The following is a 25,719-nucleotide window of genomic DNA, read 5'->3' as shown; positions in this document are numbered from 1 at the left end:
GAAATCCATGATATATTATGAAAATTAAGCATAATTTTTAATTTCTTCAATCCTTACACTCCACACTAAACAGATCTTCGGCAATGTACAATCTATCGAGGTTTCGTTCCGAAACCGAAACATCCGGGATGTTGACCTTACAATGAATAATTGTTAAGTAAGAAGATGATGAAGATTTCTGGATTGAAGAAATTATAAATTACACCTTTTTTAAATAAAATTTAAAACACACTACAGATTTTTAAATAAACTTTAGTGATTGTGACCCCCCCCTGTATCATGTTTCGGTAATTTATATTCTAAGTCTATCAACAGGTAGGTGATCTTTTTTATTTATAACCGGTAAAACCACCCAAAGGTTAAATAATTTCGTCTTATTCACCTTCTACCAAAACAGTATAATCAAGTTCAATAAAATGCACTATTTTTCCGCTTACAAGGAAGAGAATCTAACGTCCCATAAATCATGTTAATAATATAATTCCTATTCCTATTCTTAAATCGCAAATGAATTTCGTATTAAACGAATTATTGCGTCATCAACGCTCTGCAGCGCTGGACGGGCCTTTGTCAAAAAGTTTCTGCATGGGGTTCTGCTCTATGACTGCTCCTAAGACCCTTATGTCCCGCTCTACTCAGTGACTTCATCGAACTCAAGGTCACCCATGCCCTCATACTAAAAGAGTACACATGGGTTATCATCGTATAAGCATTTACATACAAACTACTCCGCCTGGATAGAAGCAAATTTAGGAAGGTGGTGGGACTCATAACAGGGCATAGCTCCTTAAACAGACATCTTTCCATTACTAGGTGTCACCGACAGCCCTCTTTGCAGAGCATGCATGGAGGCAGATGAAACACCTACGCACGTGATGCTAGAGTGCACGGGCGTGACAGAGCAACGCAAGATCTACCTGGGATCATCAGCCACTATCCCAGAAGTCCTCAGTACCTGGGCGGTATTCTGGGATTCTAGAACGAGCTTGCATGGCTGGAGTAGCGAGCAACAGTGGGAAATTTCACGTGCGGAAACTGCCCAGAGAGAAGAAGAAGAAGCATTTACATTTACTATCACCAAACCTTACATTAGAACAATACCTTTACATTCTTTGGAAAATATATCTCATATCCCTAGCTTGGCCAATAATTCTCCCCCGTCACTCTTTTTCGCCTGACAAGCATATTTCTTGCCTGGCAGACGTCCGTTCCGCAAAAATTATTTAACCTCACGACCCTCCGATCTCCAATCCTTGTTTTTCATGATGGCGCTTCGGTGGCATTCGTAAAATTCGCTATAGTTGTCACGTGGTGCCACCGTTTCCGTTCGGAACAGCGGCAACCAGAAGTGCGACAACAATACATCCCTTCAATTTGCCCTCCATTAACTTCTTCCTCTTCTTCATTCTACAAACTTGTTCTACTAGTGGCACGTCCCAAACATCGCATTCTAAACAGTTAAATAGTATTGACGATATTCGGCTCTTTAAAAAGTCAATGACCAATTTCACTTAACTTAGGAAACGCTTTTGTCGGACGCGTAGTGATTTAGGTGATTCCTAGAGAAGAAAAACGTTTCGCGAATTCTAATGTGATGTCCAACAACTAGGCGCCGCGCCGTCTAAAGTTACGACACCGATTCGGCGGATCGTTTACGGGACTCGTAAACTGATACTTGTCAGAAGAAAAAAATATAAATTCGTTTATTTTTTAATAATACCAAATCCATTCGGAAAATTTAAAACTATGATAATACAAACACAAAATACCATAACTTGTTTGAGTAGCCAAGTGAAAATCGATTGGTGAAAAGTAAACTAGTAAACTTTTTTTGATTAGATGTTACTTACTTGCCTTCTCCGTCATTACTGAATCCGCCATTGTAAACCATTAGGTATGCACCGTTGATTTTTACTAAAAAATCCCTTAGCACGCTCGCAAAACTGGAGTCACTTTCGTGCCTTAATAAATCGTGCCCCCATAGCAAAGTGAACCTTATAAACTCTGTTTAGAGTCGGAAATTCTGTACTGGAAATTTTTATTTTACAAACGAAAGCCTTAGTGCAGTTGGGCTGAACATACGTAACAACAAGTGAACAGATACACTATAGCATTCATAATATTAGTATAGAAGTAATCTCGGAATCTGCTTAAATGGTTAAGCACCGTAAATATTCGATTATTTGTGAGGAGTGACTTCTTAATTGCCGCGCTTGTATTGGAACGATGGTCATCAGACACGAAATATTTACTTAATATGATGTCACAAAAGCTGATCCATGCATGTGGCGAACTGGTGACCCAAGTGCTAGGCGCTTATGGCGAAAATCAAATATTCTTTATTCATGGCCTATCATAGGCACTTATGAAGCGTTCATATTATGTTAACATAAATATTGTGAGGTAATAATGGTGATAATATTGTTCGCCAGCTTAAATTTAAAGCTACGAAGGTTCTAAACACGCTGGGCCAAGAAGGCCCCACAAAAAACTTACCCGGATAAAGGACAAGCCTTGCAATCGAAAGGGGAAATAAAGTCTTGGGTACCTTGCCCTTAAGAGTGATTTGGATGGAGTATGTTTTTTATAAATCTATTTGTGTTGGTTAATACATTCTATAATTATTATTATAATAACGGTTTATAATAACGGTTGTCCCCCGCTCTTCTTCCGAAATTTTACGGTTTTTTACAAATCTGCGGAAACCGTTGGTTTTCCTGGGATAAAGAGTAGCCTGTATTATTCTGTATAAGTGCTTTCAAATAACTCTTATGTCCAGAATCAGTTTAGTATTATTAATTTTAAGGCGTAATGTACAGTCAATTAAATAGATACACTTTCGCGTTTATAGTACGTAACTATTACTTAGGATAAAAGTTTGTTTATAGAAGTATGGATATGTCTATGAACAAAACCAAATCTAATAACTAACATGAGGATAAATTATATCAGTCATTTTCTAACAGCGCACTTCCTTATTCCAGACGGACACAATTAACTACCCTCGTCCAATTATTCTGTCCCCAGCGATTTGCACTATGTCCCTTTCTTCATACTACAATTGGAATGAGAAGGGATACGGATAAATTCGATAATCGTTTTGAAAAGTTTTATTTTTATTGAAAGGTCATTTTGAATGAATTGGAAAATTACTCCATTGAAATTATTATTTCGTAAAAAATAATTACCCGTACCGGATGCAAACAAGCAAAAAGTAAGAGGTGTGTTGCGAGGATCGAGTACATGTTTTGTACGTGCTCCTCGTGAGTGAACTAACAAAGATAATATCAATAACAGATTTCTATTGGGATTGCAAATAAAAGTCTTTGTCAGAAGTATAATTAGCATAGACAAAAGACTTGAGAGCATTGTCTAATGTCAACTTTTTGTCAGATGGTCGTCATAGCAACCGGTAACCATGACAACTAAATAACGCACTCTGCAAGGGTTATTTCAAAATTTTGCTATTATTTTGCCTTTTGTTGTTCTGTTTGTGGTTTTTAGGTAATTATATGGTGTAATTACGATGGAGGACGACGAGGAATTTGGCGCGGCCATTGCCATCGGGTCGGAAACGACCGAGGCCGAAAAAGAATATGAAAAGGTATTAAGAATAATCAAACAATGAAATGTTGTGTTATGATCATAATATTCAGCCTATTAAAGTCCTACGGAAACTATCCTCTCTCTAGAAAAGATAGTTGCACCTTTTCTTCACGTGCTCTCGATTGTATTAGACATTCTAATACACAACAACTTTTCGTTAGACCCTAAAATCCAACCCAAACCTACGTTATCTGTAATGCCAACAGCCGTAGCAATGAGGCACAGTAAAAATATCTTGAAACATTGAAGATTACATCATTTTTATTAGTGTTTTTTACCTACACTTGGAGGAATTACCAATTTTCATAAATTTAAAAAAGCATATAATAATTTTCCGAACCGACAGGATTTGAACCTGTTACTCTCTGGCAATCGCGGCCTGAGCGCTTTTTCCAATTAAGCTACGGCTCTCCTGCCATCGATGCCGAAATTAGTATATGCCTTTTTACATCAGTCTTAAAGCGACTGTAGCGTCATCTAGTAGGAGTCGCAGGTTCAAATCCAGTCGGTTCCGAAAATTTTTATATGGTTTTTAAATTTATGAAAATTGATAATTCCTCCAAGTGTAGGTAAAAAAACATTAATAACAATTATAAAATTTTAATAAAGCAATGTGTCATCTCTTGTTTCAAACGTGTCTCATTGTAATATGGACCTTTAAAAATAAATAATTAAATAATAATTAAATAAAAAAATAAATCTATGGTAGGAGAGCCGTAGCTTAATTGGAAAAAGCGCGATTGCCAGAGAGTCGCAGGTTAAATCCTGTCGGTTCCGAAAATTTTTATATGCTTTTTAAATTTATGAAAAATAGAAGATTTCATTACAATTATATTTCAATTGAAAAACACGTGTCTCTATTTCGAAGCCAAAGTTGAAATACGTGAATAATGAAATAATTTCATGCAAACTTTCTGCCCTTGTTAAACTGCTTTTAAATTTTTTTTAAAAATCCTTTCACCTCTCGAAATGAGCTCGCATATCTTCAGTTGCGCGAGGACTCATAGAACTCTAACAGTCCACTGCTGGACTAAAGGCCTCTCCCAACGGGAGGGTTTGAGTTCCCTAAGTAGCCTCGTACGACACCTGTGGAATATGGAGTTGGTGCCAACTGTATTCTTACCTGCCTTCACCACACGGCCAAAGAATATTCTCGCAAAATTTCAAATTCGTTCAATCGTTTGGACTGTAGGTCGTCTGTCGCAAGGACAGCTTTTTGTAGTTACAAATAGAGACTAGCGACATATTTTCTTCTGCACTCGACTGCAACCTCAAATTTAAAAGTCACATCGGCTTTAAGAGCATGAGAAGTGAAGAGCTTATGTTTGTTTTAGGTTCTCGACCAGATGCGTGAGGGTGATGGACTGAAGTTATACGCTGACGTGTACACAAAGCTTTACGACTCATACTTCAATCTGAAAGAAGAGAACTGCGCTCACCAGGATAAATTAAACAAAATGATGGTATTAAAACTTTTTCTTTTTTTTATTTCTTTATTCTGCAATCTCACCTGCTGGTTAGTAATGATGTTAGTCTAAGATAGTATCTGGCTAACCTGTTAGGATTATAGCAGTTATATAAGACCCATACACCGAATCGGTTTCCACGCGAAGCGACGCTAAATCCCTTAGCGGCACGTCTTTGTCGGTAGGTTAGTTATAAGCACGGCCGACGCCTTATACGGTATACCAGGGAGCTTATACCATAATGGTAGGGAGGCGGTGATAGCCTATTGTTTAGGGCTCCCTATCACCTCTTTCTAAGCAATATAAATATCACATGCTATAACGATGAAGGAAAACATCGTGAGGAAACCTGCATGCCTGAGAGTTCCCTATAACGTTCTTAAAGGCGTGTGAAGTCTACCAATCCTAACTTGGCCAACGTAGTGGATAAGGGTCTTAACCCTTCTCATTCTAAGAAGAAACCCTTGCCCTGTAGAGGGGTTAATAATAATCATGCAACTAAAAGGCAACTGTATCATTTCATCGTTATTATCATTATTCCTAGAAAACAGTATAAAAAGGAGAGTTTTGTCTACCTAAGTTTATACCTCGGGGTATAAGTAACCTCTTTGTGCAGTGGAACGCACTGTGTCTTATAATAGGGAGGTCCCAGCAGTGACAATTCTCCTCACATAATTATTATAAAACAAAGTTCCCCTCTGCGTCTGTCTGTGGGGGCGCGAAAAACTCAAAAACCACCGAACGGATTTCCATACGGTTTCTACTAATGGATAGTGTGATTCATGAGGAAGGATTAAGTATATAATTTATTATGTTTTTCTGCAAATTGGCTGAAATATAACGATGCCACTTTTTGTTTAAATTTTTTAAACAGGACACTGGATCAATCGATAGATGATGACATTACTATCACAATATTATTAATCTTTATCCGAATAATTCGTTTTATGATTAAAATTGATTATGTACCTGTAAATTCCTCTTTAAATTATTCAATATAATCAAAAAATATCGCTAAATCTATAGCTTAGAAGTTACGTCTGGTATAAAAATGCAAAAAGTAGGAAAAATGCCGCAGTGTGAGCCAATCGCACCTATAGCAATTGGCATTTCATTAAAAACTTAGGTACACATTTTACAATTAAATTTTAATGCATTACGGTATTATAAAGGTATGCTTGATTGTACCCGATAGTCTCCGAAACTACTGGACCGATTTTATACCATTTTGTACCTGTTGGAAAGCTTTATTCAAATAAATTAGAAATCGATAAGAAAATTGCAATAATATAACCTAAAGCAGCAAAATGTTGACTATAAAATTCGTTATTTTGAGTGCGCTGAGAATAATATTGTTGATAAATAAAAGTTATATACCCCATGATTATAGTATCTACTCATTGTTACCCAAAAATCAATCCCGTGCAAAGTGACGGTTTCGGGATACGCGATAAACCGAAATTAACGCGGACGAAGTCGCGGGCTACAGCTAGGAATAAATAAAATACAAACTTTATAACTTAAAGTACTGCTTAACTGTTTTAAGTAACGAAGTATACCTAACAACATAATGGCCAATCGTCTTATTTCAAAGAAAAACACTAATATATAATAGTAAAACTAATTTAGTCGGATTTATGTAGTAGATATAAATTTTCATGATTATTATCCTTTTTATAATTTATTTTTTGTAACGTAATCTCGTAATGTAACTTAATGATATGTTTTGTTATAAAATTATAATTAGAATGTTATTTATATGCATAATAAATTTTTAGCATAGCATATATATATATATATGTAATGTCCTGCGCCGGCAGTCTGCAATTCATACAACGGTTACCTATATAGCCAAGCCAAAAAAAATGTGTTCTATACAAAAATCTCACAGAAAACGAAATACAGTAGAGTCCGTTTAAAATGACATCGAAGGGAATTGACAAACACGTCATAATAAGCGGACGTCATACGAAGCGTTTTGTGAAATGAAAAACCTTTTTTATGTGCATGTATACATATGTATGTATACATGCATATTTAATCAAAATTGCACGTAATCAGCACATTATAACACATACATGAACAAATAGTGATCGGGAAGGAACGTCGTCGGGAATCAACGAACATTACCGGAGTTGTAAAGAATCATGTCGGTCATTATAACCGGACATAATCTATTAAAAAATTGGTTGTCTGTAAAGTCGGCTTACTGACGATAGTTGAACGTGAAAACGTCGTAAGAAAATACTGATGGAATGGTTGCATTTTTCAAAAGAAAATTTTAATTTTATTTGTTTGATAGATATTATCGTTGCTATAAACAATTGACACCACATTCACTTTTCACTGTACTTCATCCTTGCCGAAAACATGTAAATGTATTATTGTATAGAAGCTGTCCACGCGGACGCATCGCTCACTCAAGTAGGAGAGAGACAGATGTCGAACGCGGAGGTCGACTGTGCCTCTTTGTCGCTCGTTCCGCGCTCTCGCTTGCACTTCAAGCCTTGTATGGAACGCCTCAGAGCGAGGTAACGCCGTATGCGTCACGTTTTTTCGTGCGTGCAGCCGGCTCCATCGAATTATAAGACGTTGTCACGTCAAAATGGGTCATAATAAGCGACATGTCACTGTAAGGGTAGTCATTATATCCGACTTTTTTATAAAGAATTTTATATGAAAACCAAACTTCGTAGTGTAGGTCATAATAACCGGTTGGTCAATATAGGCGGAGTCATAAAAAACGGATTCTACTGTATCAGTAAAATACATGCAACTACCAATAACTTCCATAGGAAACGTGCGTGCACCCCGATATACTGAATACATCCGCATAACCTCTTCGAGGGTACAGGCTGTATGATTGCGTAAACATTGCATATGGATATTAAATTAGTAAAGAGTATATAACTTATTTTATTTAACGTAAGTGATGCCGCGGTATACAGCTTGTTTCGAATCATTATTTAAAGTTATGCAAAAATTTAATAAATTAGTAATCAACATGCATTTTGCACATTTTGAATGTGAAAGGATACATATACATACAAGTCAAAGAATTAAGATTATACTTAATCCTCATTCAACCATTATTGCATTAATTAACACAGTGCATTGTGTTCAAAAACAGCGAAAACGCCCCGCACACATCTCACTTCACACTCGCGGAATCTTGTTAGCTCACAACCTTTTCCCATTTTCCCTATTTCATGGTAAAATAAGAGGTTAAATAATTACTGTCAAATGCTAAGTGAATGATGTGACTACCGTCTGTTCAAAAAACACTACTAAAGTGCAGTGGTTTTTGATGCTTCAATGTAAGTCATGTACACGGCTTCTGTTTGATCTTAATTCTGTGCACAAAGTATTATGCATATACCTTGCTTATGTACCTACTTTCTTGCAAATAAAATATCATGACATCACCCCATGGACGCCTTATGGTGGACTTTCATCGTTAGATCATTTTTAGGTATTTTTATTAATTCTACAGACTTTTGCCGCTTGTGATAAGGTAACTGCTACTTCATTGATGTCTTCTGATATCTCCATCACTAGCTGGACTCTAGTGGGGAACTACGTCCACCGATAAGTTTTCCGATGCGGGGTCTCCAATCCTGCACCTTGGGATACTAACGAAAAAAAAGGCGCATTTCCCATACTAAAGACGTAAACTCACAAAAAAATCTTTAACTGTTACAGATTAAGGTTCGGCGTTACGACGAAATGATAAGTGAATATTTAGCAGAGATCTCCGAAAACGGTAAAACTGTTGAGAAGCTGAGAGGAGAGATCGGTAAGTGTTTGCTCCTCCTTTTAACCCCAGGAATTTTAGCAAACCGAAAAAAAAACGGATAAAGTCACAGTGAACAGCTAGTGTATGATAGTGTTCTATTCTAAATAGAGGAAGCTCGGGCCTTAGCAGACGCGATGCACTCTCGAGAACTGGCGAGCGTTGAGAGCTTGGAGACCATGAAGAAGACTGTGACACGCCTGGAAAAGGAACTGGATGCGAGAAAACGAGCCGGTGACGATGATGCGTGAGTTAATCATCCTTATCTTCCTTAGGCTCCATCCAGCGTTCAAACTAAACGCGATCAAGCTAGGAGTAGCAGAACTTCTTATAACAGCGGTCGTCCGAAAATGTACTTCCACCATATTTATATCTGCCACCGAGCATTTGCTTCCCCACTGATGTCGTTGAGCTCAGTGGTTCTTCTTATGGTGAGCTCTCGCGCTTGCTACACTCCCCCGGTGACGCCTTAGCAACCCCTCAGGTGATTAGCGATGAAGGGTATGGTTGCGGTGTTAATTACAGTCACGTATGGCTTAATACTTTCGCCACAGATTGATGGACACAGGGTGGCATTTTGTAGGACGTGTCCCTCGCATACCCTGTGTGTTTATATGTGATTAGTTTCCAGTAACAATCAGGTGGGCTAAGTTCTGGGTCCGTCAATTAAGTATAACTAAAAAAAAAGCAGACTAAACTCAGCTTTCGTGCAAGACTGAGTATAGGGCTACATGTTGATTAATAGATTTCGAATGACGACAATGATAACAAACTGCCTGATTGGTCTAGTTAGCAATTTTAACTAGAAGGCAGACAAGTCCTTGGTTCGATGTGATAGTAAACCTTAAAGCCCGCCAACCCCGCATTTAAACAGCGTGATGGGTCTATGCTCAATTTCCTATAAGAGTAGGTATACACTCAGCAATGAGTATATGAGTAATAGGAGTGCTGATGGTGATGATGATGAATCAAATGGTAACGTCTTTTTACTGAAATAAAGTCACCTCTTATTTGGAATATTTACTTAATATTGTGCATCCCTCACGTTTAGGGGCGCGACATCAGCTGTGAAGGAGAAGGAGAAGTTTGAAAAAGAAAAAGCCAGGCTACAAGGTGAACTCGAAGGGGTTAAGCACCGGCTGAACAATTCTTTAAGCTTCATTGAGGAGCTGGAGCAAAAGATTACGGCTGCTGAAGAAACCATTGCCAAACTGGAAGAACAATTAGAGGTAAAAATTCTTAAAAGGTTCTACATTGATCAGAATTATTGTATGCATCGATATAAATGACATATATGTTTCTCAAAACAAATATTTTCCACTAATTTAATCCACAGCGCCATCTCTTAGAATGTTCATGAACTTCCACGGAAATAGATAGAACTTCGACGTATTTGAATAATTTAAGTTACGCGACGTATCCTATAGTCAGAACGTATATTTACAGTATATCTACCGACAAACACCAGGTTACTTAATGCGCACATTTGGTGCCCTTTTAAAGTTTAGCACCAATGAATCGGTGCCATTTAGTTTATTCATTTACTCTGCGCATACGCAGTAATATAATGGGTTGTATGCCTATTGACCAAATAGTTACAAGGTTATGTTTAAATATGAAATAGCATTGCAGGTTATTGGGTTTTAAATATGTTTATCATATGTTAAAAATAATAATTTTTGGGGATCGATACTTTCAGCGGCACGGAAGTGATAAAAGGTCATTTTCCAACTCTTGCAACTGAAACATTTTAAGATCGTCGATACTTAATACCGATTGTCGACACAGGAACCCGCTTCCTCCCATACCAACCAGAAAGTTCTTATCTTTTTTATACGAAACATAAATACAAAAAAAAAAAAGGAAACATGCAAAACGCATCTCAGAGGCCTTTTAAAAAGATTACAGGAAAGGTCGAGACAAAAGGATCCAAAAGTTCAAAGTTTTTCCCCATAAGCAAGCCTTGCTGATAATATAGGCATGTCTTAGTCACTTTCTTGGAACATGAAGAATTCATGTCTTGAAATATAAAACCTCTTATCATCATGACTCAATGAAGTTGAGTATAAAAACTCGCATTTTATATTTAGTGACAGTTTAATTTTCATCGAACAAGAATAAATCAATTTTCTTAGAACAACAAAAACACTGGCAGCAAAGCATTTCAACATTGTAAACAGTTATTTTATCTTTATTAAGTCTTTAAATTCATTTGAGGAATTCATCTGAAAAAAAACCCGTTTTTTTCCCTCAAATTGAAAACTCATGCGGCTGGATTTTATTATAACTTTTTGGGTTTTATTGCTTAAATATAAAAGTGAAAGTTTTTGGGTAGATAATAATTAATATTACATTGTCCCTTTGTCATTTTTTTAAAAGTCAAAGTCAAATATTTCTTTATACAAAATGGGCACAAATATGGCACTTTTGATTCGTACATTACATGTAAAATATAACATAGAATGGTTGATTTTGATAGCGATAACTAAATTCGTCAACTTAAAACTAAAGCTACGTGGGTTCCAAACGTGCCCTGGTCTAAGAAGAAGCCCACAACAAACTTAGCCGGTTGTTTTTTTTTGTTATTACCATCTCACACTGTCACTTAAAATTATTAAAGAAGCAACCTGGTTAGAGCAATAATTTACACCCAAGCATTTCTATCGTTGACGTAGTTCTTAATACTATAATAGGATTTCATAATAGTTTCTCGTTCTTTAAATTAGTAATTTATGCATCCGGTTTGTGTTTGGACTGCGTAAATTTGATCACATATCGGAGTACCGAGCTAGACTAAAATGGTTGCCTATCCGTTTACGCCGTGAAGTTCATATACTTTCCTTCTTTTATTCTATTCTTAATAGTCCTTTATCTCCCTCTTATTTAAGGGATCGTTTTCGCTTTATTTCTGACTCATCTTCTCATTCCAACCTTCGATCCCGCCTTGGTAACCGTCTGGTACTCCCTTTTAGTAAAACAAAGTTCTTCAGTAATTCTTTCACCTTTAAAGCAGTTATGCTCTGGAACAATCTGCCTGCTGAAATCCGTGGTGAAGTAGTTCCCTTCCGATATTTAAGAGTCGTCTGAAGGACTACTACCTCTCTTTGAGTGATGAAATTTGAAGTAGATTCTTTATATTTTTTTTTTTTTTTTTACTGTGTGTTAAAATCTACTTATATATATTATGTTTGTTATATATTTATATATATTATGTATATTTTCTATTTATATATCATGTAGGTATATTTTATATAATACGTATATTTATTTAAATTATATATGTATTTGTATCTTTACATTTTGGTATTTATGTATATCTATCAACACTCTTGGCACTATCCCGTTCTCTTGCTGTAAGTCCTATCTACAAAGGTTGCCTGTAAGAGATTGCTTGCAGTAATAAGGCCGCCTTTGCATGTCTACATTGTGTACTGTATATTCCTTACTGTTTCTTTTCCTGTATGTTATACGTGCAATAAAGTGTTTCTTCTTCTTCTTCTTCTTCTTAGTAGTACCTAGTAGTAGACTGTTATCTGGTATGCAAAAACGAATGAATGAATGAATGAAAACAGTTGTATCGCACGCCACAGAGCCAAAAACTATTTTCTTTTCGCTTGCTTTGCTTTCATGCTAACACGTAGAGCAGTAAGTAAGTGAAAGGTATAATAAGCGTTTATTTTTTTGTTATTCTGACCTTTCACGCAGCAACGGCGTATCCGGTCAATGTATTTTATTGCATACATTTAAAAACCCGGAAAAAGAGATAGGCTAGGTAGTTCTTACCCTGCGAAAACATTCCTAAGGATTTGGAAATATTTTATATTGTTTCTTATTTTAGGAAGCGGACAATAATGCCGTGCGACAGAACAGACTGGTAGATCATTTGAAATCTGAGTCTGAAACGATGAAGACGGAAGTAGAGACCAGAGGAAATGCCATAAAGAACCTTAATGAAAAAGTAAGTGTACATTTTTTCGAGTATCTCGATAATAACCTTAGTATAAGATTAAATGCACTCGAAATATAAGTCGTTATTTCTGGATCGATAAACATACAATTTTATGCATACAAGCTATACTACTTTGATAATAAAAGATTCTTTACGATTTTTATATATTTCATTGTAGACCTATACTTCTATAAATGAAATTTAAAAAAAAGAATGGCTTCCAAATTTGAACTGTTTGAAACTGACATTTAGATTTTTGAGGATGGATGGCGCGCTTCAGAGGTTAATATCATCGTCATCATAATCAAACCGCCCACTAATGGGCACGGGTTTCCTCTCAGAATGAGACTAGACAAGACGAGAGCACTGTGGAGAACTATCTGGCATGTTTGTTTCCTCACGATGTCTTCCTTCACCTTTAAAGCAAGTAATATTGTATTTACTTGAATTAAACCACGACACAACTATTATCAACTTTTTAAATACAAATTTGCATAACATTTTTATAGCGATAAAACTGGGACAATAATATATATGGTAGTCTTTGTTTATTTTTTTTCGGACTGTGAGCTTTCTCCTTTCATATCACTTTAACCGATTTCTAAACACATTCAGCTTTCGAAAGCTGAAAAAACCATAGAACGACGCGATCGCCAACTGCGTGAAATGGGGAACAAATTGGACCTCGCACAACAAGAGCGGGATGCAGCTTCCACCAAGGCCACTCAGTTGAGAGAGCAGCTTGATTTCACCAACGCCGATTTTGAAAAGACCAAGCAAACTCTTATAAACACTAGCAAGGAATTGAAGGTGAGACATCACTCCCTTGTGTGTTCTATCGACTCTATAATAGAGAATGTTCTGAAGAGTTGTTTGCGTTGATACCTCCTTCCATGTTCTCTGACCGCACCTCACGCCGTAGAAATAAATTCCACCCTCATCATCTGGATGTCTGGTATTCTTTTACTGTTCGAAATACCAGATCATTTCTACCGCGCACTTGCAAATTATGGAACAATCTCCCATCTGATGTGTTTCCTTAAAAATACAATCTAGGGTTATTCAAGGGGCGGATAAACAAATTCCTTAAAAGCTGGCAACGCATCGGTGGCTCCTCTGGTGCTGCAGATGTTTATGGGCGGCGGTGATCACTTATCATCAGGTGACCCACTTGCTCGTTTGTCCGCTATTAATATTTAAAAAAAAAAGACATTCAATATTGGATAGGCCTACCTTCTCCGGCATAAGACGGAGGGTTTGAGAGATCATGAGACTTAACGCTTTACTTTTCGCTTAACCTTTGAATCTTATCAGATTTCGATAGCTCTTTCAAGGGTGGCTAAGTGGTTAAATTAAAATTATGGTTCTTTTATTTAAAATAAAAATGAAAGAGATTATTATGTAGCGAGATTATTAAGGCCGCCATATAGCACCTTTTACCATAACCTTCTATTGTATTTGCATTTTATGTGTTTTCGATGTTATTTAAAATAAAAGTGTATTCATTCATCATACCTGAATAATAACTAAATAAAAATATACGTTTGGGGTTATTGCCTAACGGCGTATTGAGTGACGACTGATGACAGAAAACGCTATATAGCCGCTATCGAGCGAGCCATTGTGTGCCATGATGGTACTTACCAAGAAACAATTATACAAAAATATCGAATATTCCTCACAGAACATGATTGATGACTCCAACAGACTTCGTAATGAGGTGACAAAGCTCTCCAAACAAGCCATTCAGCAGACCAAGAGATACCAGCTACTTGAGCAGGCGAAAGCTGGCATTATAGCAGATCGGTAAGTGACATAAAACCATGGCCCACCAACTATGCTTCTAATACCTCCTATCGAAATGGAACGTTAAAAGACTGATCAGGATGATGTTATTGTAAAAAAAACAATTAAAAACCTGGCTGAGTTTGTTTTGCGGTTACTCCAAGGCCAGGGCCCGTTAGACTAGGTAAGTAGCTTTTTAGTCAAAGAACCCCAGTGGTAGCATCTAGCGAATGTTAACGATCTGGGAGAGCCACCACCTCGAGGCTGGCACCAAATAGGCGCGGCCTCAGCCCCGTTTATAAAGTCTGAAGGCAAAGTCCAGGTAGCAGAGACGGCCTGTGAGGAAAAGCCCATGCAAGGAGGCGTAGTTTCGAGTACCCATAACTCCGATTGGTCTAAACCAAATGGAAATGATACGAATGAATAAGCGCAGTGTCTTTAAAGTGCGAGGTCCCTGGATATATCCCCGGCAGGGCCAATTTTTGAATTTTCTCTGATCTTGTCTAATGGCAGTATCCGCAGTATCGACAAAGACATATCGCTAAGCTATTCAGCGCTCTTGAAGCGCTCAGAAACCGAGCCGGATCAGGTACCTCTAGCAAGATAGCCTGCTGACATCCTATACTGCATCACGACTCAACACCGATAGCGGATTTAGGGTGATCTCGCCTTTAGCAGTCAAGGACTAACTTCTAGGTGAATAAAAAAAAGTTTTCTATCTAGATTCAATTCGAATTGTTAGCACTGATAAAGCATTACGTGGTAATCTTTTAGCTTTTACATTAAATAAATTATAAAATTTTAGAGAGAACCTGAGGCAGCAAGTATCCGTGATGGAGAGAGAGATAATAATAGGCAACAAGCAAGCGGAATCTGATAAGAGAGAAATTGAGAACCTTAACAGGGAGAAGGATATTTTGACCAAGAATATGCAGAAAATACAGAGTATGTTGATTATGTTCATAATACAGACCTTCACCAGAACCCAGGCATTTCTCTCGATCGTGTTCCATAGTTTAGTTTCCTTTTCGTTCCATAGTTTTAACAACCCCAAATACACTTAAAGATTGACCATTTTTGTAGTACCAAGAAGCGTAGGTATAAATCTTTCTTCACTTGCTGAAAAATGTCCATGTTTTTGTTTCATGCGTTTTCTTGAACATATTATAAACCTGTTAAGTGTTTGGTTCTGTCCTTACATCTTTTCGTGCAACATACATCGACTTATTTAACTCAACTTGATTTCTGTTTGAAATAGATTCCTACTATAAGCCCATCAGATGAAAATAATCAACACCTTAATTTTGCACAATGTTTCATTAGATTAAACATTAGGATATCGAAATTTCAACATGTTCAGTTTTTGCCCCCAGGCGAAGCAATAGAAAATCTGAAGCTAATAAACCAACAGGAGACGAGGCGAAAGCAACTGGAACATGAGCTAGATCTGAACTCAGCGCAGATTAACAAGCAGAGACTTACAATACGGCAGTATGAAAAAGACAAGGACAGGTAAGATCATTAGGAACCAGAAATTATCTAATTGTCCCTATTATGAAAATCAATGCCTTGAAATCAGGTCCATGGACGTTGCTCAAGGAAAGCTTTAAGGCATTATACATCCCGTAATCAGAAACTCAGATAGTCCCAATAAAAACAGATAAAAAATTACTTGCAGAATGCTGGAGGAAACAATTGCTCTTAATGAGAAAATAGATGAAACTACAGGTAAGAGTATCATAGAAATTAAAATCTTAGAACAGTAAAACAAAAATGAATTAAAATATTAGGAATTTTTTTGTTGTTTTATCGACGCTACATCAGTTTTTGTTTAATAAACCGTATGGTCTAGTGATTTTACAATTCAGTGCACTAATTTTCTTTCGTCAATCGTTACTAACGGTTGCAGTTCTCTTGTTCATAGAATATAGTAAATAAAATTTTAAATAAAAAATCTCTCCGTCGCCCATAAATATGAAATTGATTTGGCTATAGCATTCCTGATTCTTTTTTCAGAGGAAGTCCGTCTTCGAACAGCTGATATATTGGACTTGAAAAAAGCACTCAGAGAGGAATGTCTTAAGAGTCGCAAATTTTCCGTCGCACTAGACGCCGCGCGTGCTGAAAGAAATATGCTGCATAAAAACTATACAGAAGCACTTGATGAAATACAGGATCTCAAACAGAAGCTTAAGGTAATATCAAGAAGAGAGTATTTTATTCAAATTTTCTTTCTTTTGCAACGTCAGTTTGCATGCCGTCCATTTGCGTACACGCAACAATGTCTATCCTTAAGTTTTTATTAGATGTATTTGTAAATGATTCTTCTGCTTAGTTATTATTTCATCTAGTTTCACAATTCCCTGTAACCATACAAGGTATCATAAAAATCTGTAGCGTTTCGTCGTAGTATTTTAGGAATGTGAAAGATGACAGGAAGAAGGTCCTTCCTTTTTACCCACCATCTATAATATAAGTCTTCAAAATAACGAGTGCATTGGCTTCCTTCACCTTAGCCTATATTATGGGTGGTAAGCGATACTTGTCTACAAAACCAAAATCCTTATTTTGGTTTTGCTTTATGCTTCACATAAGACTGGATCATCTTTTTACCATCGCTAGTCCATATATTTACATAAATTATAAAAGCGAAAGCGTGTCTGTTTGTTGGTCCTTTCTCAACGCCCTAACATAGCAACTAATCTCAAGTAGATTGGTTGGTTCTTGAAAGTTAGTTGAAAGGACGAAGAGTATACCTACATACATATTACATAGGCTACTATTTATCCGAGAAAAACAAACGTTTCCCACGGGATTTGTAACAATCGTAATAAACGCACACGAAAGCTATTTTGTATATAAATCATTTGCTCTGAGCACTAAAAATATTCTTTAGACGTTTTGTTAATAATGAATATTAATATAAAATAAGTGTTATAATCCAGGTGATAAATCAATTTTAATTTTTACTCCCTCTATAGATGTTAGCATATCAAATCGAGCAACTGAAAGAGGATATAAGCGGCAAAGAGAGCGGACTCAGATTGTGTGAGAGCACACTCGCAAAGTGCAATAAGAAGAACGAACAACTTCGTGCAGAGATACAAGCTGGTTTGACAAAGTTGTCGGAGGCAAAGGCGGAAATTTCCGCCCTGAGGCAAGAGGAAGCAAGGCTCAATAGAATTATACAGGTGAGACTTGGAGATTGAAAACTGCCTGTTTTATTTTTAAATACAATCTTAAAAAATATTTTCTGCTTCTTCGGCCTATTAGCGTCCCACTTCAGTGGGACGCTAATAGGCACGGGCTTCTTTTCTCATGTTATGAATATAGATGTTTTTCCGTGTATGGCTGCTTATTTGCATATTATAAGTTTTTTATGTATATTATTCATAAAAATATTCATCAGTCATCTTAGTACCCATAACACATGCGTATCATGTGTTATGGGTACTAAGATTACTTTGGGGCTAGGTGGCGATGTGTGTATTGTAGTAGAAGATTTATTTATTTATAATGAGAAAGAGGATTAGAGCACTGACCTTGATTACTTTTTGACAATTCCACGATACTCCAAGTTAGACGACTTTAACGACTGTAATTTTATGTTTGTAATAATAACCATTACTTTAGTTATTCCCATATTTTATCATGAGGAACATATTATCTATATATTAATATAAATCTCTCGATTTATGTCATTATAATTTTTTCTGTATTCTCATTTTTTTTTATTGTGATGTAAGAATTTTAGAAATTGTTATTTTAGTTATCTTAAGTAACTTTGCGGAAAATGCATGTTGTGTTTACTTTTATATGATTTCACATACACTGTGCAAGCTCGAAAAAATTAAGACAGACCAAGCAGATGGCCCATCTGCTGGTAAGTTGTAAACCATCACGTATAAACAGAGCAACTCTTCGCAGGAGATGAAAGGAACACTTCCTGCAACATGGTGTTAAGCCACATGTGCCAGATCACTCCGGCCGAGCTCTGTTACAAAAATCTCCACCGTAGTGGTGGAGGCCAAAGGTATAAATATAATACTTTATTATATTGGCAGGAAGGAGATACAGCCAGAGCCAAACTGATGAAAGAACTGGAAGGCCTCATCAATGAACGGGACGTTGTTGGTGCTCAGTTGGTGCGAAGGAACGATGAGATCTCCCTTCTGTATGAGAAAATACGTATTCTAGAAGTCACTCTGCATCGTGGTGAGTTACTATATTATATTTTATTATTATATCTTGCTGTTAACTTGTTTTCTATTGAAGTGTTCTAGTGATTGTAACGTATCTTTAGTAATCCACAAGTAGGTTCTTCCGAAAATAATTGAATATATTTTTCCCTTTTTTTTCTTAATTTTTATGTAGGGTTTGTTAAATTCTGAACATGCCACTTTCATCGGAGCTTCTTTATATTATAATATTACGGATATTTATCACTGCCTACGCTTAATGGACACTTTATATGTTAAATATATTACACTTTATATGTAAAAATCTACATAGGCGTTCTAGTCTCAACAAATTTTTAGTTATAAGCTCAATGTAATATTTTCATTGATATGAGTACATTGCTGTGGATTATTTTGTGTTAAATTAAATAAAATATACAAAAATACTACATGTTCAGCATGGGGAGGTAATGGTTTGCTACGATGATGAAATCCGAAAAGTCAATGGTGCATGGCGGGGATCGAACTTGGAATCCACTTAAGAAAGACCTAAGGCTTATCCAGTAGACTAAATATAATATATTGTTACGTTTAAAAAAGTCACAACCAACAGCTAATCTATACCAATATTAGAATTGCGAAAGTTTTCATGGATGTTAATTAATCAATCACCGTAGAACGTCTGAACGGATTTGGATTAAACTATGCACATAGATACATACTTTTCATCACAGAAAAAATATGATTCCTGTGGATTTTTGTTTTTTTACCGAGCATCTTTTACAAAATGGTAATTTGTGGGTCAGGGAAAAGCATAGGCATTTAACATCAAAATTTCCACGCTTCTGATGTCGCGGACACATTGGTGTCTGTGTAAAAATGGTATCCATCTTTTTTCATTATTTATTTAAAGGTGAACGCCAATATGAACAGAGGGTAGAAGACATTCGTCTTCTAAGACTTGAGATCCTCCGACTGCGCAAAGAGAAGAACTTGCTGTCAAAGGGCATTGAGAATATGACCGATTTGAGATTAGAGGTAGGAAATAGATATACTAAATATATTGTTCTTCTATGAAACTTTTTAACTTGTCCATGTCAAAGTCCGCAGTTCCAGTGTGGGGGCGACTCCCTTTTGAAAGATGTCAGTGATTCTAGTTCGGTTTTTAAACGACTTCTTTCAAGCAGGAGGAGGTTATAAATTCAATTTTTTTTGTGTTAGAGCTCCGTCATTTCTGAACGGATTTGCATAATCCTTTTTTTTTGCTCGAAAGAAATGGTTCTATTTAAATATCATATATGTCTGATGAAGAGTTTCGGGGCCAGACAACGGAGCTTTTAAAAAAATTATATCAAATCAGCCAAGATTGCTGATATCGCATAAAAATACACTGTTTACAATATCCTTATAGTAACCCAGATTTATTCACTTGACACACCCCTTTTTTATCAAAATTAGTTAGTAGCTTAATATTTTTCCGCGACTGGAAGCTAGTTGTAGCACATAGTAATCAAGTTTGATTAATGCAAAAAATTATTGTTGTTATAGCATTTATTTTATATGATTTTACATCCACTGTGCAAGCTCGAAGTCGGTTTTCTCTTGTTTGCTTCTACTTCAGGAAACTATCTAATAGTGAAAACCTTTTGACGGCCAATTGGCGCTGTGGGCAGCGACCCTGCTCTCTGAGTCCGAGGCTGTGGGATTGATTGCCAAAACTGGAAAAATGTTTGAGAAAATTTGAATGTTTTTCAGAAACGGGGTGTTTATTTGTATATTATAAATATTTATGTATATTATTCATAAGTCATCTAAGTACTCATAAGACAAGTCCACTGGTACTTTGGTACTAGATGGTATTGTCGTAGTATATTTTTTTACTTAATTCTAACATCGCTCTTTCCATCGCATTTTGACAGACAATTAGGTTCTATATAAGTGGCGCGGATTAAACTAAAAAGACAAGTAATGAACGATGTCATTGCCAGGTGTTCAACTTGGAGCGTGAACTAGGCCGCGAGAGGTTACGCGTGCGCGCCCTCGAGCAGGCGCTTGAGACCCCCCTCAATGTCCACCGCTGGAGGAAACTGCAGGGGACCGACCCTGAGAGTGTGCATCTAACGCAAAAGTTGCGGTTGACGCAAAAGTAAGTGAAAACGTGAAATTAAATTTATACCACGTGTAAATGAAAACCCAAATAATACTTCACAGGCTTTAGAGGTACATTATGTACTGTCTCTGAGACTTATCTGTGAAATCAAAACGCTAATACTTTTTGAGGAAACCACTGCCATAGTTTTAACTTAAATGAATCTGACACAGCCCTAACATCGCATGCAAAATTAAAATCAAGTGACTACTGTTACTTTATTAGGTACGCGTCGCGTAGCGTAGGTACTATGCACGTATCGGTCTTTCATCTGAAATAGGGTTGTCATAAGTAGACATTTAGAATGTTTTGATTTTATTAGCTTCTTTATGCCTCTTTTGATCTAATATTTTTACTACGAAATATATTTACCTTATAAGATAGGTATACTTATGAACCCTTCAACAGTATTTCGTAATCCGGTTACCCGTTGTTCATATGTTGGATATAAGAAAGCGTCACTTTGCACAATTCCATGATATACTCATGATAGACTCATCATCAATAATAATCTAACCACTCCAGTACTGATTTGAAGGGAGGGTTTGCGCATAATAACTACGCTGGGCAGATGGGTTGGTGATCACGGTCATCATCATCATCATCATCACCATCATCATATCAACACGCCTTTCAGAACATTAGTATGGAGAACTCTCAGGCTGCATGCCTGCCTTTTTAAGTTATGTGCGTTTTAAGAAATCAAATATGCCTGAATACTCAATTACTTAAAACGAAGCCGTAGTCCTAGCCACTGGCAGAACTGAGCGATGAAATGTTTTTTGATATTGGATATATGCAAGCGTTACTTTGCGGAATTCCATGGTATAATATTCACATCATCAATACCCTATATAGATCAAATGGAGGGATTTAGCCATAATCACCATGCTGGAAACATGGGTTAATAGTGGACACTGCTACCCGTTCTATGCAATATTCTCTTAGTCGCCTCGTACGACGAAAACAGGAGTGGTGGTGACATATTCTGATCTGCCATTACCACAACTGGTAATCCAATACAATGCATTTTCAGCTTTATTTTCTACAATCAAACATCATAAACGTAGTAGTAAGTTACTGTTAAACCGAACGTTAAAAAAAGTTATACTTTTATTTTGGTTTATACTCCTTGTCTGAACACTGCTACAAAGTTAGGTGAATGAAGGAAGAATAGAAAAACTCATGGCATTTTAGGATTAGGACAACATGAGCGAGAACAAGTAGGTGTTGTCAAATTATTACAAACCTACATTGAAGTAGGTTACTAAAGTGCGGCCAACTTCTCGCTTAATGAATTCAACTTTTAAAAAAGTTTTTTCGTTAGAAGAAGTAGTTTAGATATGCACTGCTTAAAAAAGAACGGATCGACTAACATACTTAAGCAATAATAATATTAGTAACGAATGATTTAATTCATAATTCATATAATTAATAAATAATCGTTATTACTGTTTTATACAGTCCAGTATTAAACCAAAGAATATTGTAACAATATAATTGTAGGACAAAGTATAAGTGGTTTCTTAATTAATGGTAATGCAGTTTGTCGACTCTTTAATGTTCTATAAATTTCGATAAAGTTTTAGAAGAAACAGTTATAGCCTTAGTACAAAAATATCTCGATAATAGTTTTCGAGTATTGAGCTCTGTACCGTCAAAGCAAGATTGACCTAATGCCATTCGTTTTAGAGTCGCAACTGAGTCGCACAAACGTTCTGTCAAAAGCCCGATCGAATATCAGGGACATATAAGCTTTATTGAAATAAGAACCATTGCAAATAAGAACCCACAATGCAATTAAGAACCATTTTACTCTGTTCTTCAAGTATTTCCAAACTCGAAAACGACTCCTCGATGCGAGCGAACAAATCTTGTACTAGGGCTACATATCGTGTTCTTCAACGAATCGTCAGGATGGTTTGTTATCGATGACATCTGTCCATGAGAGATTTACGCAACTGAAACTATTTTGGAGTGTCTTATACTTGTACTTATAATAAAACTGTAACTGGAAGATTTCTGTACATTTAATATATTTTGAAAATTTTAACCGGGCTATGCTATATATTTTTTTGTCTGTCTGTCTGTCTATTCCGGGTCAACATATAGAATACTTTTTATCCCGATAGAATAACATGTACGGCGAAGACGGGCCGCGAAAAACATAGTTTGCGAATAAAACTGGACCTGGTAGTACCGACCCCAAAGAAACACAATTAGTTTCTAGGTTGGTTTTTTTAAGATATTAAACAATTTGGTGCAGACGAAGTTGCGCGGCTCAGCTAGTATAAATATATAACCTTTATAGTAATTAGTTTAGTTATAAGTAACATTTTTAGTAACATTTTAAGCTTGGTCTACGTTATGTGTGGGTGAATTCATATCATTTAGTTATACATAGTATTATGTCGACTATTAAGTACCTACACATGCGAGTTTTCGTTAATACGTTTATGTGATTTCAGAAAAGTACTAGCTCAGAGCGAAATGTTGGTTTTGAAGGACCGCGAACTAAAAGAAACCAAGAACTTGTATAGTGCCGTCAAGGACATGCTTTCTCTACAACCGAGCCCTGAAATTCAGGTAAGGAAGCCCAGAAATATTTTTGAATGAGCCGATAGACGGGAAATAACAGACAATACGATACGCGACAGTCGACTACCGCTATAATGACTACTTTGACTAAAGACTGCAATGGCTCTATAAATTGAGACATGTGACACGAAAAAGTTATGTATTAATTATACATTTTATTTGCCTCATATTATTATGTCATACATTTTATTTTGCATGCGTGCATGCATGTTATCACTTTATTGTTTTTTAATTTTATATATGTATATATATATATATATATATATATATATGTATAAAAAATAAAAGCAAAATATATAATATTTATATTTTATACATAAAAATAACAGTACAGTATTTAATTTAATTACAACTTGTCACCTTCTCCAATGTCCAGTGTGTACATTAGTGGAGAAAGGCCTCTACGCCTACGGTACACAGACGCAAATGATGTAACGTCGTAACTAAAAGTATTATTTCTGAATACGCGTGTTAATTTAATACAAACAAATGTATCTTTCTCGTCTTTTTTTGTTTTCAGCAAACGTTAAATAGAACGCAACGGGCTCTAACTCAGAGAACAGCTAAAATGAAATGTCTTATTGCGGGTAAGATGACAAAATCGTTTCATTGACGACAGCTCACACTCCGTAACTAATAAATCCTCTGTGCGCCGCTGGCTGTAGGAGTACAAGGTTCATTAGATCCTTTCTGCTATAATTATACTGTGTTTCGGTACCCGAAAACGAAAACGAATATACAATCGCAAAGTGCATATCTTGTACTAACTAAGGCTTATTTTAGACGTAACTATTATTTTATTTATTTTCAAGAAAAATATACATTTTTAAAAAAACATAGTAATACACCTGTAACGGCGTAACAAATACCCAATCGGGTTTATCCGTACACCATTCGAATCATAAAACGAACTTATTCCAAAGCTCCCAGTAAACAAATTCAAGAGTTAACATACTTAATGCCCAAAGTTACGTTTATTTGCCAAATTTATATGGAGTCAAGTACATGCGATCTGTTTGCGTTTTTTGTGTACTTGCAAATTTTATATCATAATGAATCAGAATCTTTGCCAAGAGATAATTATGTCTACCATTTTGTCGTCCTATTTGTATTAGATATGAAAAAGTGATTTTGTTTTTGTGATAAAATTTTACAGTTGTAATTAATTTGTTTTTAGAACTGAGCATGCGCGAGCGGCAGGTGACAGATCTACGCTTGGAACTGGACCGAGGGAACAACGAATTGGTCTCCTTCAAACAGAAGTACTATGAGATGAAGAGAGCTCTCGACGCGGAGGAGACCAGACGCTTGCGCATACCGTCGCCAGCCACGCCTGTTGCCACGGAAATTAAATGATTGATGATGGATGAATTATTTTGGGAGATAATCAATGAAGCGTATATTTTTCGGTTCCTCCAAACTGCGATCAGAACTAAGGGCACACACATTTTTTCGAACGCGCCGTTGTTGGCGAGCTTTTTAGAAACGTGCTTCGACGACGCTTCGACGATCCTACAGAGCAGTTTGTTATCTTTTGTATCGATTCAAATGCGCGATACCAGCGTTAGCATAGTGTTTGTATCGATTGAAAAATGTGTCGCTAGCGACCGACCGACGCCATCTTGCTATTGTTGACAAGGTTCAGCTTTAAAACAAAATATGGCAGAGTGTCTGTATCGATTCAGACATGTGTTTGAAATTATACAAGTTTGCAAAGGTCTATAGGCTGCGTCTGACGCGTGTGCGTATCGCAACTGTAACGCTACAAACGGGCGTCAACGGCGCGTTTAAAAAACTTGGTGTGTGCAGCCCCAAGACTATAAGCAAATTCGCTGTAAACAATGTTTGCAAGTATCAATCTTTGTTAGGAATTAACCCATTGATATATCCTAATGCCGCATATATAGGTCAGGTACATGTTTCCCTTAACGCCCGAAGTTAATATAAATATAATCCGAAATCTTAATTTCTTATCTACGAGGAAAAGGGTAGCAGTGAGTACTTTAGTACCATCTGTCATTAGAAGATTTTGGATAAGGTTGATTATTATTAATTTTGGACGTAAGGAAGACGCGGCAAGTAAATAGGAGTTAGCGGATAGAAACCGCAAGAAGGTGTTTATTTTATATTATTTACTACTTCAAGCAAACGATTTTGAGAGTCAAGCTTTTTAATATTTTGTCAAGGTAATTTCG

The 25,719-nt window shown here is 36.4% G+C and overlaps 1 protein-coding gene across 1 annotated transcript; it reads left to right on the top strand.

The window, feature by feature from the left end:
• Positions 1-3,524: 3,524 nt before the first annotated feature.
• LOC120634270 (cilia- and flagella-associated protein 58-like) lies at positions 3,525-25,697 on the top strand. Its single transcript, XM_039904760.1, has 19 exons — positions 3,525-3,604; positions 4,941-5,069; positions 8,775-8,868; positions 8,977-9,112; positions 9,917-10,094; positions 12,704-12,823; positions 13,430-13,624; positions 14,499-14,620; positions 15,405-15,544; positions 15,973-16,111; positions 16,278-16,327; positions 16,616-16,794; positions 17,581-17,790; positions 18,664-18,814; positions 19,691-19,815; positions 20,766-20,923; positions 23,395-23,512; positions 24,045-24,111; positions 24,702-25,697. The coding sequence occupies exons 1-19, from the start codon at positions 3,527-3,529 to the stop codon at positions 24,878-24,880; spliced, it is 2,568 nt and encodes an 855-aa protein (XP_039760694.1). The 5' UTR covers positions 3,525-3,526; the 3' UTR covers positions 24,881-25,697.
• Positions 25,698-25,719: the final 22 nt, after the last annotated feature.

The sequence above is a fragment of the Pararge aegeria genome, chromosome 23, assembly GCF_905163445.1.
Source record: "Pararge aegeria chromosome 23, ilParAegt1.1, whole genome shotgun sequence".
In the NCBI taxonomy this organism is placed as follows: Eukaryota; Metazoa; Arthropoda; class Insecta; order Lepidoptera; family Nymphalidae; genus Pararge; species Pararge aegeria.
The sequence above is the reverse complement of the archived record's forward strand: the minus strand, read 5'-3'. Positions and strand labels throughout refer to the sequence as shown.

Coding starts and splice junctions, on each gene's coding strand:
- LOC120634270 (XM_039904760.1), top strand. CDS start 3,527: ATGGAGGACGACGAGGAATTTGGCGCGGCCATTGCCATCGGGTCGGAA. Junction 13,625..14,498: donor ACACTAGCAAGGAATTGAAG/GTGAGACATCAC, acceptor TATTCCTCACAG/AACATGATTGATGACTCCAA. Junction 14,621..15,404: donor GCTGGCATTATAGCAGATCG/GTAAGTGACATA, acceptor ATAAAATTTTAG/AGAGAACCTGAGGCAGCAAG.